Source organism: Trachypithecus francoisi, unplaced genomic scaffold (genome assembly GCF_009764315.1).
Source record: "Trachypithecus francoisi isolate TF-2019V2 unplaced genomic scaffold, Tfra_2.0 Lachesis_group11, whole genome shotgun sequence".
Lineage (NCBI taxonomy): Eukaryota > Metazoa > Chordata > Mammalia > Primates > Cercopithecidae > Trachypithecus > Trachypithecus francoisi.
The window spans coordinates 12,727,017-12,741,867 of record NW_022681456.1 but is presented as its reverse complement, the minus strand read 5'-3'; the positions used below and the strand labels follow the sequence as shown (position 1 = coordinate 12,741,867).

General features: G+C 55.8%; 1 protein-coding gene across 9 annotated transcripts in view; it reads right to left on the bottom strand.

Annotated features, from left to right (window-relative positions):
- Positions 1–14,851, bottom strand: part of PXN (paxillin) — a 64,669-nt gene that overhangs the window by 10,594 nt on the left and 39,224 nt on the right. For 5 of the 9 annotated variants that reach the window (XM_033220392.1, XM_033220397.1, XM_033220399.1 and 2 more), the window contains 5 exons: positions 3,704–3,930; positions 3,280–3,395; positions 2,736–2,872; positions 2,415–2,616; positions 1,491–1,626 (listed from right to left, as the gene is read on the bottom strand). In XM_033220392.1, the coding sequence (XP_033076283.1) occupies positions 1,491–1,626; positions 2,415–2,616; positions 2,736–2,872; positions 3,280–3,395; positions 3,704–3,930 (818 nt within the window). Of the gene's footprint in view, positions 1–1,490; positions 1,627–2,414; positions 2,617–2,735; positions 2,873–3,279; positions 3,396–3,703; positions 3,931–4,186; positions 4,274–5,457; positions 5,615–14,851 lie in introns of those variants that run through there. The other 4 variants (XM_033220391.1, XM_033220396.1, XM_033220398.1 and 1 more) reach the window with 2 other exon arrangements.

Here is a 14,851-nt window from a genome sequence, read left to right as displayed (position 1 = left end):
GATGAGGGGAGTGAGGATGGCTGTGTCCTGCAGGCGGTGGGCTCCGCCTTAGGGCTAACCAAGGTGGCTGCAAAGCTGACACACAGGACTGACCCTTGAAAGAGACCCAGATCCCAAAAAGGCTTCCCTGGGCTTCGCATGCTTAGCCCTTATCAAACCCAAGCAAGAGAAAGCAGCCACCGAGTCATGCCTGTGGAGCCACCCCGGGAGGGTATGAGAAAGAAAAGACCATGGTGAGGTGGACAAATGGGGAGCCAGGTGGCTAGGGAAGACAGCCCCAGGCACAAATGGAGGAAGAGCCAGCCCTGGGGGGCTGCTAAGCCCGCCTCGGATGCTGGCCCAGCTGCGCCATGTCCCTCCGGACAATCCCAGCTTTCCTCCACCCCGAGTCCTCTACGTCTTCCAAGTCCTTGCTCCAGGGATCTGACTAAAACCACTGCTGCTTCTGGCATCAGGACACAGGCTGTCTGAGAAAACAGCCGTCTTACAAGCACCGGGGCACAGCTCCCTCAGGCCACGCCCTGAATCCAACTTCCTTGCTTCTGACTACGGCGGCTCAGAACCACTGGCCTGGAGCTAGAACTACAGCACGCAAGGGTCACAGGGCCAGGCTCAACCTTCCACCCCAGCCACACTCCCATCTCCCACCATGTAACCTCAACTGGAGGGAGGCTAGGAGGCACCATCAAGGCCAAGGGTGCAGGGACCGCTCACTCCCCTCTCATATTCCCTAGGTCATGCCCCAAAGGTCTCCAGCTGACCCACGTGGAAGTGTGAAGTCAGCAACTGCTGGTGAGTTCTGTCAGTATCAATCCCCATGGAAACACTGTATCCTCTAAATTAAACATCCCAGGCCTGGCAGGACTGGCGAGACCCAGCAAGGGAGGGGAAGGGCAGGTACCTTGTGCAAGACTGGCCCCATGGTTTCCCACAGACATGCTCGTGGGAACTCAGAGGCCCTGGAGGGCGAGAGGGAAGGATGGGAGAAGCGTAGCGAGGGAGGCTTGTGGATTCAGGAGCAGAGGCAGAAAGAAAGAGGATGTGTTGAGGACAGCTAGCGTGGGAGATGGGGCTCCAGGGCAAATGACCTCCCAGGCACAGGCTCCCAAGTCCCACATGGCCCAGCACAGAATGCCCTCCCCCACCAAGAGCAGCCATCAACACAAGGTTCTTTGTCCCAGCGTCCCAGCCTCCTGATCCCCTTGACCTGAGTGGCTGGGAGCACCCAGGGAGGAAGGAATGTCCCAGCTGAGCACTTCTCCAGCTTGTCTGCCTTCACTGGCTACTGCAATCCTCAGGCAGGCTCACCCGGCCCTCCCTCCCCTATCTCTTGGCATCACAGCAAGGCCAGGGCATGACAGGGTCCCTGGCTCAGGGGCAAGGCACCCAAACACTGAGGTACCAAGGTCTAGCTACCCACACTGAGGTAAGGGAGGAGAAGGATGAGGGAGGGGCAGCAGGGCAGGGAAGATGGAGGGTTCACAGGGCACCTTGAAATCCGACAGCGAAGCCATCAGCTCGTCCAGCTCCCTGGTGGCAGAGGAGGCTGAGATGCGCGTCTGCTGCTGGGTGGAGGTGACGCGCTGTGGGCTGCTCATCTCGCCCTGGTTCACAGTGATGGCAGGGCTGCAGGTGGGCATGGCATCAGTGGGGAGCCCAAAGTCAGCCCCACACTTCCCAGGGATCAAATCAATCCCTCAGCTCGGACACTGGGGTCTCACCATCCCCACGCCCAGGGAGGCCCACAGCTCCCAGTCTCTCCTGGGGACCCATCATTGGGTCAGAAGAAAGGGCAGCTCAATGGCACCAGGAAGTGCCAGGAAGACTCCTCTAGCCCCCAGCGCAAGTGAAAGGTGGCCTGTGAAACAAGCCCAAGAGCCCTATGTTTCCTCCACAACACCGGACGTGAGGTGAGGCTACTGCAGTAACACAACGGCCCTGGTAAGAACTCGCGTGTTAGGCACTCACCACGTGTGCCGCGCACTGCACACCAGAAACCATTCTAAGTGCTTTACATGGATTACTGGTTCTCACCCTTACTGAGGTAGGTGGTCTTATTCCAGTGATCCCATAAGCTTTTGTCCCATTTTACAGATGGGAAAACTAAGGCTAGAGAGCTGACAGTAATTGTCAGAGCCAAGAAGTGAAACCCTACTGTGTGGCCCCAAAGCCTGTGCTAAGAGCTGCTAAGCTTCAGGCGCCCTCGGCGTGCACAGTGTCTGTCCTTTCTGACTGATAGTGACTGGCTGAAGGCAGGGATGGTGTCCATGAGACTCTCCACTATCCCCCCAGTGCCTGGCAAACGGCAAACACTGGCGGGAATGGGTGATACCAGGGCTGAGGGGACAGACACTGGACCCGGGGCAGGCTGGGCCAGCCCTTCCCCACCTGGGGAGAGCCCAGTGGGTACTCACACGGGGCTGGGCACGGAGCTCTCCAGTTCATCCAAGAGACTCTCCACGCTGGGCCGCACGTCCTCCAGGCCCCGGCCCCCATTCCGCTTAGGCTTCTCTTTCGTCAGGGGCCCAGCTTTGCCTCCCAGGGGGCTGTTAGTCTCTGGGACACCATAGTGGGAGCTCAGGGCCCCAGGAAGCGGGGGGCTTGAGTTGGCCTCATCTTGCAGAGAGGAGAGAAAAAGGCTGCTCAGCCCTTGAGCCCTCCTGGGATCTAGAGGTCAGCAGGTAGGCCCTGGGCCCTGGGCCCTGGTAGACCCTGCCCCAGGGACCCGGTCCTACCTGCAGGGAAGCCTGGTGGGTTATGCTGCACAGCATTCAGTTCCAGCAGCAGGCGGTCGAGTTCAGAAAGGTTGCTGCCCAGGGACGTGCTCATTACGGTGGGTGAAGGCTCAGCTGATTTCTGCTTGTTGGGGAAGCTTTGAGAGGCAAAGGAAAGAAGACAGTGAGAGATGCTCTCTGGCTTTGTACTGGCTTGGCAGTTCCCAAATTCCCAAGGAGAACAAGGCAGAGGAGATGTGAAGTCTTCCCCTACAAAAGGACAGCGGGTAGGGAAGGGACTAGTAAGAAGAGGGGAGGAAGGAAGTCTTGCTTCAGTTCCTCAGGTACACAGAGATGCTGTGACAGCCCAGAATGTCCACTGCATGGAGATGGCACTGATGAGGCAGATGGGCCCATCGAGAGGCCTTCTGCAGCTTAAACCAGAAGAACCCCACAAGGCCCAGTCGCCATGCCTGCTCCTGGGCCTCCACTGCCTCCCACCCTGGCCAGGTCCCTGAGATTTCTAAGCAGGAGGAAAGGTGCCCTGGGCAGACTGGGGCAGTACCTGTAGACGTGCTCCTCCTCACCCACTCTGGAGCACGGAGAGCCAACGCTGTCCTGAGGGTTGGAGGCACTGGAAGTTTTGGCACTGGAGCCGTACACAGGTGACGAGGACTGAGGCTATGAGAAGGAGAACACTCAGAGGCTACCCCAAGGAGAGAAAAAGGAATGGGGCCAGGAGCAGCTCGAGTCACCCCCAGGAGGCCCCTGCCCACAGCCAGCCTCACCAGGGAATTTCCACAGTCAGGCCAGGAGACCTGTGATTAACCACTTGGTCACTGCCCCACTGAGTAGAAAAAGCAGTGTCTGGTTGGGAAGGGTCGACTGCCCCAATTCCATTCCATCCCCTGGTTCCCTAAGTCCCTGCCAGGTAAGTTCCCTCTGTCCCCCAGCCTCCTCCACCTTTCCAGTCCCTGTCCCCGCCTCACCTGCTGGTGGATGAATCGGGAGCCACTGGGCTGCCACTGGTCTAAAGGGTCAAGGATTGTGCCATTGAGGGCCTCGCTGGACGGGGGTGGGGGGACGGGGGGTGGCACGGCAATCTCCTGGTATGTGTGGTTTCCAGTTGGGTATGAGTAGGGGGTCTCCTCCGACAAGAACACAGGCCGTTTGGAGATGTGGGAGGTGGTGGACTCCAAGTCTGCCAGCAGGGCGTCTGCAAAGAGAAGGCACAGGGAGCAGGTGAGAACCGGGATCCCGGGGACTCTCCCATGGCAGGGCCCTCCCTGCCTGCACCTCAAGAGTTAATGCCTTCTAGCACCTGCCCCACCCATGGGAGAAATGACCAGCCTCAGGACAGGAAGCGGACCAGCCTAACCAAGAGCCGGCTACCAAAGCTGACTTCTTCTGGCCACCCAGGACTGAAGGTGCTCTATAGGCGGGCTCTGGGGCTGCCCCGTGGGATCTCCTACCTCTGGGAGTCAGGCACCTGGTGCTGCGTTCCCTCCTGACAGGGCCGCGCAGCCGCGAGTGAGAAGTGCCTGCCTGGAACTCTGAATCTGCAGGGCAACGCGGAAAGAATGGGCGGGAGGGGCCCCACGTCACAGGGAGGGGCCCTGGCAGTGTCAGGCCCTCACTTGATTTCTAAGAGCTTAGGCTTTCTCAGCCCCCGACTGGAAGGGGCACACAGAATAGTCCCTGCCCTCCTGACCAGGTGGAAGCAGAAGCCCAGGCTCCAGGTTCCTCCTGAGGCTCCAGGCTTATGGGGTAAGGTGTGCAGGGAGGTGGGGGCTGGAGGGAGGCTGGTGCAGCGGTCCCTACCCGCTCAGTGAGCAGGGGCAAGACTGCTCCGTTGGCTGTTTCTGCAGAAGTCTGGCAAGCAGCCCGACCCCAGAGGCTCCAGGTCCCCACTGTTCTGCTTTTAACAGCAGCAAAGGAGCCAAATCAGCCCTCCAGTGTAAGCTTCCATTACCCTGGCACCTGGCAGCCAACAGGGGGCACTAGGTCTCCCCAGTCTCCAGAAAAGAAGGATATAGATAGAGGGGCAGGGGTAGGACCTGCTGACCCCCACCTCCTCCATCCCCTCCTGGGACCCTCAACAGCCCCACAGCTCAGACAGCCTGGCCCTAGATGCCACACCCTCATTCCTGCCCCGTTCACAACTTGCTCGCTCTCAGCTCCCTGGTAACCTGCTGGGTCCAGGGAGCTGACAGCTTGATCCCTAGCCCTCAGGATAATAAACATCTAAAAAGCAATGGCTGCGTTTATTGCCACTTATTAGTACCAGGCACACTGCTAGGCATTCTAGTGGCATGTACAAGGTCTCCGTTAATCCCCCTAATACCCCTTGTAGTTGGAATTCTGATTCTCCCTGCAGGGATTAATAAAGCTGGCTTGGAGAGGCAGAGGTCAGACATGTTTGCTCCGAATACCAAAGCCAGTGAGTGGCACAATTGTCTGACTCCTCAGAAGCCCCAAACCCCAAAAACCTGGCCTGTAAGAGGCCACTATGACTACCAGATGACGCCGCACTTAAAGGGTTCAACTTCCTGAACGCTGGAAGCCCAAGCTGTGAGGCCTGCCAGTGTGATCCTTCCTTGTGGCCTTGCTCCTAGTCCCCCAACCTGTGTTCAGAGGAGGGAAGAGAGAAGCAAGGCCCTCCCCCAGGGCCTTGGTTTATGGGGCCACACCTTCTCCCAGCTGCCTGTCCTGATCTCCTACCCTCAAGGCTGGCCACACCTACCCCTGGCTCCTGCCCAGATGGACGGAGGGGATGTCTGTTCCAAGGCCTAAGACCCCGGGTCTTGTCTCCTGACCTCCAAGGAAGGTCAGGTCCTACAGCCCGCCCCGCCCCTCCAGGTCCCATGGAGGAGGCCTGGCTTCCTGTCTCTAGCAAACCGGAACTAGAAGGAGTTGGCAGGTATCTAGGTAACAGCAGAAAAGGAACCAGTGTCCAGGCCAATCCCCACAGCCTCTCCAGCGCCACACCTGCCGTCCTGGCTTCACGCAGTGTTCTCATTTCCTCTGGGCCCAATCAGCAGTGGGCGGGTCCCTCTTTCTCCACCATGGGCAGGGCCAGCTAAGAAACTCCACAGGACTCCCCAGAGCAGGCAATGAGTGCAACCCCGGTGGCAGCTGCCATCTTTGAAGGCCCACCGGGGCCAGGAACTTCACCTTTGTTACCTGCCATCCTCCTCACAATGCCACTAGCACAGATGGCATAACTGTGGTTCAGAGGCAGAGTCACATCCCACACTGCCACGGCTGGCTGAAGTGAGAATGCTGGACTCTGAACTCAGGTCTCTTGGACTCCAAACACCCAACAGAAGACAAAGGGTCAGGCTTCCTTGTCAAACATTTTGAATCAGGGACTCCACCAAACGCCCGCTCCACCACAATGTGATTCTAAGCCTGGGCTTCTGGTTTATGGATTGGATTCTGGTTTACAATGTCAACAGGCTCTTGGGAGCACAGATCCCTAGCTTGGTGGAGTATTGGTGAGATGATGCAGTCCTGGGGCACAGAGACAAAAGATCACTCATTCTGAGGTCGAGCCACACCTGAGTTCAAGCGCCAGCTCCCCTCTCTACTATCCATGCCACATGGCAAATCGCTTAGCTTCTCAGGGCCTGTTTTCTCAGTAAGCTCTTGAATAACTCTGACCTCAAAGCACTGGTGTGAGGTTTATAAGGGCCAGCAGGTACACTGGAAGCTGCAAACATCAGCTGCAAATATCAGGCTCTCCAGACCCAAGTCACTCTGCAGGAGGAAGCTCCATAGCACAATGGAAGCTACAAACAGCAGATCTGACTTGCTCTGTAAAATCCAGAATAAGGCCTTCCTCCAGGGAGAGCAGTGTAGATAGGATGCAAAGTACCGCCTTCTCCTATCTCCTAAGTCTTTTCTGGGTAGAATACGAGCAAAACATGAAGAGGGCAACCTTGAAAAGGAAAGTAAAGTAATAAAGGAATATTCGAAGTGCAGCACGTCCCAGCCTGGGTAATACAGTGACAGCCTGTCTCTACAATGTAAAAATTAGCTGGCTGTGGTGGCGCATGCCTATAGTCCCAGCTACTCAGGAGGCTGAGGTGAGAGGATCACTTGAGAACAGGAGTTGGAGATCAGCCTGGGCAACATAGTGAGACCCCATCTCTTTTTTTTTTTTTTTTTTTTTTTGAGACGGAGTCTCACTCTGTCGCCCAGGCTGGAGTGCAGTGGCCGGATCTCAGCTCACTGCAAGCTCCGCCTCCGGGTTTACACCATTCTCTCGCCTCAGCCTCCCGAGTAGCTGGGACTACAGGCGCCCGCCATCTCGCCCGCTAATTTTTTTGTATTTTTTTAGTAGAGACGGGGTTTCACCGTGTTAGCCAGGATGGTCTCGATCTCCTGACCTCGTGATCCGCCCGTCTCGGCCTCCCAAAGTGCTGGGATTACAGGCTTGAGCCACCGCGCCCGGCCAGTGAGACCCCATCTCTACAGAAAATTTAAAAATTAGCTGGATGTGGTGATAGTCCGAGTGACTCAGGAGGCTGAGGCAGGAGGACTGCTTGAGCACAGGAGGTCAAGGCTACAAACTGCACTCTAGCCGGGGGGACAGAGAGAGACTCTGTCTTAAAAAAAACAAGCAAACCACAGAGTGTAGATGTCAGGGAGAAAGCACATCATGATTCAGTTTCCTCCCAAGATTTGTCCATTTGACGGACAGAGAAAAACCCCAGCAAGTCCATCCACCAGCCACAGGGTCTCTGGTATGGCTTCCTCCTCTCTCTCAACCCTTCATCCTCACCTAGAGATTTGGACAGGCAAGAACTAGGCAAGAGGGGTAGGGGTTGGTGCCTCCAAACCCCCTACAAACTCCTCAAGAAAGAACCAGAAATATAGGAGGCAAGCCAACAGCAGACTCGTAGCTTTACTTTGGTTTCCAGTGGGTACGAATACCTGAGACTTCCCCATAGGCTGCAAAATGGTTAAGGGTCAAGGTCCCCTTGCAAGCTCAGCAAATGTCCCGTCTGGCTTGAGCGAACAGAGCCGGCAGACACTGCGCAGGAGTCCACTTGAAGGCAGAGCCCCATCGCAGCGGGGTCCCCCAATGTCCAGCTCCAGCCTTTCCCTCCGCTCTAAATATTCCTTCTACTCATACCCCAAGGAAGGTGTTAGGCTACCCACTCTTCAGAGAAAATGGTACCCACTGAAACCATTCGAGACCAGGAATACACCCTCCCTTCCCACATGCGGGGAGGACAGGTTCCAGACACGCTGTTGGGAAGTAGTTGGGAGCCCTCATCCAAGCTAAGGAAGGCCTCAAACTTCCTAGGCATTACTCTACTAAGTTTCCAGGTCCAGGCTTGGGGCCCTCCACACCCAAGTCACCCTGAAGGAGGAAGCTCTCTCTGGGGCTTCCCAACCACTTTCTGGAGGAAACGCACCCTGAATTCTGCAGGTTTTCTGTCTCTCTGGGCCAGCGAAAGTATGCAACATGAGGAGGTAGGCCAGGCTGTCTCGAGGCTGGGGGCGGGCTAGGTGCAAAGTCCCCATCGAGCCATGGGCAAAGGCCATGGAGCTATGTCCTGGCTCCGCCCCAGCAAGGAAGGGGTGCAGACTGTCTGCTGCTGCCCACCAGAGGGCACCATGGGCCCGTCAGCTTCCTGCCACTGGGAGTAACCAAAGGTAACCTCGTGCAATCTTGGAATTTTCTAGCAGGGGAAGACCGGGGAGCCCCTGGCCATGGGTGCAGTGGGGAAGTTTCAATCCTGAGAGAACAAGGCTGAGTTGGAGGAACACAGCAAGCTACTAGGAGGAACATAGGTGGCCTGGGTACACGCTATCACTTGAAGGCGCAACCCAAGGGTGACATGCAGGGCTCTGGAGAACCAGAGGGGTGCACGCCCTCGCTTCCAGGGCCCTGTGCAAATGCGGCACTGTGTGCGCCCCCATCTGTACCCCATGGCTGCACCTGGTCAGAACAACAGCATGGAGCAGCTGCAGCTTTGGGCCGGGAGGCCGTCCTGGGGCAGGTGGCTGGGCAGAAGCAGCATACCACGGCCAGGCTGAGAGGAAGAGGCCCTTCCCCAGGCCTCAGCAACCAACTGAGCATAATCCTTACAGTGGGAGCCGCTGGCTGGAGCCACATAATCCTCCAGTGGGAGCCGCTGGAGGGTTAAGGTGCAGACACCTTCAGCCCACTGCTCCGAGGAGGGGGGGACCGGTTCGCCTGCATTCCAGAGCAAGTGCTGCAGCTGCGCCCCTCACATTCCTGTACCCACCCAGGGGCTCAGGGTGGAAGAAAACCTGGGTCCCTTTGTACCTACAATGGGGATGTCCCCCAGACCGTGGCTTCTGACACATGGCACTCAATACCAGATTAAAGAGGATCAATGAAACCCTTCCGTCCCCACCCCCAACTGCAGCATAGAAACAAGCCAGGCTTCTTCCTCCTACCCAAGCCCCTGCCACTTCTTAGTGTGTGATAAAGACTGTCGAGACCAGAGGCCTGGAGCTGGACAGGTGCCAAGAGAGAGGAGATAAAGGTCCATCTCTCTGAGGGGGAGGGAGGACCCAGAGCGATTCCATTCTCTCCTCCCAGGCTCTGAGGATTTTCAGTGTTACAACGTGTACGGTGAATCCTGAGTCACCTGGACTCTGCTCAATGGCTGAATTGCTCAGAGAGGTTGCTTAACTGCTTTTGTGCCTCAGTTTCCTTGTCTGCCCAATAGGAATTTCACCATTTTACTCACAGGATTGGGACTACATGAGAAAACCAGATATAAAGTGCTGACTTAGCACAGTGCCTGAACAGAGCACACAGGAAATGGGAGTTGTTAAGTAGATACAAGCTTCTTCCCAGAGAGGTGTTGAGCCCTAGGAGGGAAAAGAAATCACCTCCCTGTCCCATACAATCCCTGAGGGCAAAGGGTGCTGCCCTCTAGTCCCAGATCAGCAGGAAGCATGTGGGGCATGGAGCCAGCTTTTCCATCCCTTCTTGGAGTTTACAAGCTGCCCTGCCACACCAACCCTAGCGCCAGGGCCCCGTGGTCCCTGCCCACCTTTGCCATTCTGGACTCCTCCACCAGCAGTCCCAGGCAGAAACCACCTTGTATTCTCGAGGCCACGGCCCCACCTTAGCACGCCTTGTATTCTCGAGGCCTGGCCCAGGAGAGGCCCACAGTAAGAACAAGGTATTTTCCAGCCACCTCACCCACCTTCTTCTGCAGGCCAATTTCACTCAGCTTTCATTGCCCCAGGCAGGGAGAAGCCAGTGCAGCTTCCTTAGGAGCTGACAAGCCGAAGGAAGGAGCAGCAAACACCACCCTGAAAGCTCCAGCACCAGCAGCAACCGGCTGCCATAGCACAGGGGCCTTCCCTGCAGCCCTGGGCCAGCTGTCCCTCCCTGCCATCTGATAGGAAACCCAGACTCCCAGAGAGAAAAGTCCCTGTCCTAGGGGGTCTGGGGAAGCCCAGTCTCATGGCTTGTCTATCCTGTTGGGTCCAGAACTCTGGACAAGGGAGGGTCCCAACTCCCTGATGACCACCTGGGCAGCCTTGGTAGCTCTGAGTGTCAGAGAAGCTGCGGCCTCCTTACAGTTGCCCACGCTCAGGGATATGAGCAGTGAGCAAGGCTTGGCCCTTCCTAAGGAAGGAGCTATGTAAACAGCAGGACCAGCTCAGGGATGGTCTCATCTCAGCCCCTTTGGTGAGACTCTTCCAGATTAGGAAGGAAAACAGAACGGGAAGGCGGGTCTCCCCCCTCCCCCGGCTCCAAGTTCCCCTCCCCTTCCCCAGCCCAGAGCACATGAGCAGTTAGAGCAGAGGTAATCTAATCCGCAGTGGGGTGCTTTCACTCGGTGAGTAAGTCCCCAGGAATGGTGAGCTGGGTATATTTATCCTGATAACCGTCCATCCTCAGTAAGGGCCAATCCACAATTAGGCCAGATCCACTCTGCCCCACCCACCCCCAGCCCAGGGACCTAGGGCCTGGACGCTGACTAGGAACTCAGTCTCCTTGAGGGGTCTTCCCTGCCAATTTGGGTTCTTGTCAACTGTCTCCTCTCCAAGAATTAAGCTCCAGAGATCAGCGGCCTTGTCGGTCTTGTTCGACGCCATATCCCCAGCAGCTAGAATGAATGGCTGAATGACAGAGGGGCTGTGAAGAGGAGGAGGATGGGGAAGCAGCAGTGAGCAGAACAAACGGCCAGTGCAGAGGAGGGGAGCTGGGATGCCCTGATCCTGGACCCAGTGGATCAGTGGGGGCCCCTCAGCGGATCCTCTAACCTCTCTGGATGTCTTCTCTATCAAGAAAATGGGCAGAACCCAATTTGTCCCCATTCCTAGTAGCATGCTCTGAGGAGATAATGCGATTATGGGTGAGTATATAGCACCTTTGAGCTCTTCCGAGTTAGTCTAAATCCAAGATTCTGCTATTATTTGAATCCCAGACAGGAACTGCTCTCCTAAGAGGATGGATGAGAAACGATCAATACCATAGTGTCATGTAAATATTTAATAGCCATGCCTGGAGGTTACAAAGACTCAGCCACCAATTCTCCTCCGCTGACTCATACCTCACTCAACAGGAACTGCATTTTACCCTCACAGCCCTGAAGGAAGTGTGGGCTGGGGGGTGACACACAGGAAGCCAGGGGAGAAGGCCCGGGAGTCTTCCAGTCAGCCGCCAGGGGAGGAGGGGGTGGTCATTTGGATAAAGTGGCTTCCTACAGGCCTAGTTTAGGAGGGTGGCTTCCTGTGTGCTGACGAGCTCTTCCTTGCAGAGGCTGACACAATATGAGTGTGCAGGCAGGCTGGCTTTATTGGCTGCCTGGCTTGTACCCAAGGTCACAGGGCACAGGTAACCGGAGACCCGAGAGAATAAAGGCTGCAAGACAACTCCAGCAGTCACCCTGAGCTCCAGGCAGAAGCCCAACTGTGCCAGGCCCATCTGCACCAGGCACCCACACAGGGCCCACCCGTCAGGCTCCTGGCTGCCGCCACTTCCCCATCAAATTGGGCTCCAGGACCTTAAGCAACAGCAGGTGAGACGAGGCTGAGGCCACCCAGGTTGACTCTGAGCACTTGTATGCCTCTGCCCTGGGCTACAGGCACAGGAGTTCAGGCCAGGCTGGCCGAATACCAGAGTCCTTCTCTTCTTTTTTTCTTTTTTTGAGACAAGCCTTGTTCTGTCACTCAGGCTAGAGGCCTGATCATAGCTCATTGCAGCCTAGAATTCTTGGTCTCGAGGGGTCTTCCTGCCTCAGCCTCCCGAGTAGCTAGGACTAAAAGCTTTTTTTTTTTTTTTTTTTCTTGAGACGGAGTCTCGCTCTGTCACCCAGGCTGGAGTGCAGTGGCCGGATCTTGGCTCACTGCAAGCTCCGCCTCCCAGGTTCACGCCATTCTCCTGCCTCAGCCTCCCGAGTAGCTGGGACTACAGGCGCCCGCCACCTCGCCCGGCTAATTTTTTGTATTTTTTAGTAGAGACGGGGTTTCACCATGTTAGCCAGGATGGTCTCGATCTCCTGACCTCGTGATCCGCCCGTCTCGGCCTCCCAAAGTGCTGGATTACAGGCTTGAGCCACCGCGCCCAGCCAGATTCTGCTATTATTTGAATCCCAGACAGGAACTGCTCTCCTAAGAGGATGGATGAGAAACGATCAATACCATAGTGTCATGTAAATATTTAATAGCCATGCCTGGAGGTTACAAAGACTCAGCCACCAATTCTCCTCCGCTGACTCATACCTCACTCAACAGGAACTGCATTTTACCCTCACAGCCCTGAAGGAAGTGTGGGCTGGGGGGTGACACACAGGAAGCCAGGGGAGAAGGCCCGGGAGTCTTCCAGTCAGCCGCCAGGGGAGGAGGGGGTGGTCATTTGGATAAGTGGCTTCCTACAGCCTAGTTTAGGAGGGTGGCTTCCTGTGTGCTGACGAGCTCTTCCTTGCAGAGCTGACACAATATGAGTGTGCAGGCAGGCTGGCTTTATTGGCTGCCTGGCTTGTACCCAAGGTCACAGGGCACAGGTAACCGGAGACCCGAGAGAATAAAGGCTGCAAGACAACTCCAGCAGTCACCCTGAGCTCCAGCAGAAGCCCAACTGTGCCAGGCCCATCTGCACCAGGCACCCACACAGGGCCCACCCGTCAGGCTCCTGGCTGCCGCCACTTCCCCATCAAATTGGGCTCCAGGACCTTAAGCAACAGCAGGTGAGACGAGGCTGAGGCCACCCAGGTTGACTCTGAGCACTTGTATGCCTCTGCCCTGGGCTACAGGCACAGGAGTTCAGGCCAGGCTGGCCGAATACCGAGTCCTTCTCTTCTTTTTTTCTTTTTTTGAGACAAGCCTTGTTCTGTCACTCAGGCTAGAGGCCTGATCATAGCTCATTGCAGCCTAGAATTCTTGGTCTCGAGGGGTCTTCCTGCCTCAGCCTCCCGAGTAGCTAGGACTAAAAGCTTTTTTTTTTTTTTTTTTTTTCTTGAGACGGAGTCTCGCTCTGTCACCCAGGCTGGAGTGCAGTGGCCGGATCTCAGCTCACTGCAAGCTCCGCCTCCCAGGTTCACGCCATTCTCCTGCCTCAGCCTCCCGAGTAGCTGGGACTACAGGCGCCCGCCACCTCGCCCGGCTAATTTTTTGTATTTTTTAGTAGAGACGGGGTTTCACCATGTTAGCCAGGATGGTCTCGATCTCCTGACCTCATGATCCGCCCGTCTCGGCCTCCCAAAGTGCTGGGATTACAGGCTTGAGCCACCGCGCCCGGCCAGGACTAAAAGCTTTTAAAAATTTTTTTGTAGAGACAGGGTCTTGCTATGTTGCCCAGGCTGGTCTTGAACTCCTGGCCTCAAGCCATCTTCCTGCCTGGGCCTTCCCAAAGTGCTGAGATTACAGACATGAGCTACCATGCCCAGCCCCAGAGCCTCTTTCATATTGTAAGAGACTCATCTCTCCTATCCAGAATCAGTGGGCCCCTCCCTCCTTCAGAGGTCCCAGAACATTGTGGACACATTTCATTGGTCAGATGTCATCCACCTCTTTAGGTCACCCAGAGATGCTAGACCTTTTAAGGTCAAGTCTAGGGCCCCATTCCAGGCCCAACTCACAGCTCCTTCAATGGGTAAAACCCAGATTTACATACAAAAAGCCTCAAACCCAGGAGACTCATGGGCTGGAAAGGTTCTTAGCTGTTCCAAATCTACTCCAACCCATTCCTGCAATCTGGGCTCTTCCAGGCAAGTTGATCTGTTGCAGAGCAGGGCGGCTCCTTGGGCCTCTCACCCCTGCTAATCACCAACAGAGGTTAGGAGGGGCTCAAAGTGAGTCATCATCCCACAGAGACCCGAACAAAAAGTTCAAAAGTTTGCCTGTTCCTGAGATGAGCTGCAGTTTTTTTTTTGCGATGTTTGTGGATTTCATAGCATGTAACCCACTCTGTTAGTCGGCTTCTCACTAACCAGCCAGCACCTTCCCCTTTTTTCAGGCAGCAAGGTCATTTCCCTGAAGTCAGCTCTCACTTGCCTGACTTCCCCAGTTCTCTTTTCTAAGTCCCTTTAATAGCTACCACATTTAGCTGGTCACCAAGTCACATCAATTCTTCCCTCGCGGGGCCTCTCCCTGTCATCACTTGCCTTCCTTTCCTTTCATCACACACAGCCAGCCACTTGGACTAGCATCCGAATCCATGCTCAGTGCCTTCCTGAACTTGACTGCAGCCCCTTGCCCCCTGCCCAATCTAACCCTTCCTGCAGACACCATCGGCCGGAACTTCCTGGCACCCAGCCTTTTTGGGGCATGCCTCACACTTCACTCTGGCCTCTCCCACTAGACTATAGGCCCTCTGTGGGCAAGAACATCCTCCCGCTCCTGAATCCCCACAGCATGGATACCCTCAAAGGCCTCCTTTTTTTTTTTTTTTTTTGAATGGAATCTTGCTCTGTCCACCAGGCTGGAGTGCAGTGGCATGATCTCAGCTCACTGTAGCCTCCACCTCCTGGGTTCAAACAATCCTCCCGCCTCAGTCTCCCAAGTAGCTGGGACTACAGGTACACACCACACCCGGCTAATTTTTTTATTTTCTTAGTAGAGTTGAGGTTTCACATTGTTGGCCAGACTTGTCTCGAACTCCTGACTTCAAGTGATCCACCCGCCTCGGCATT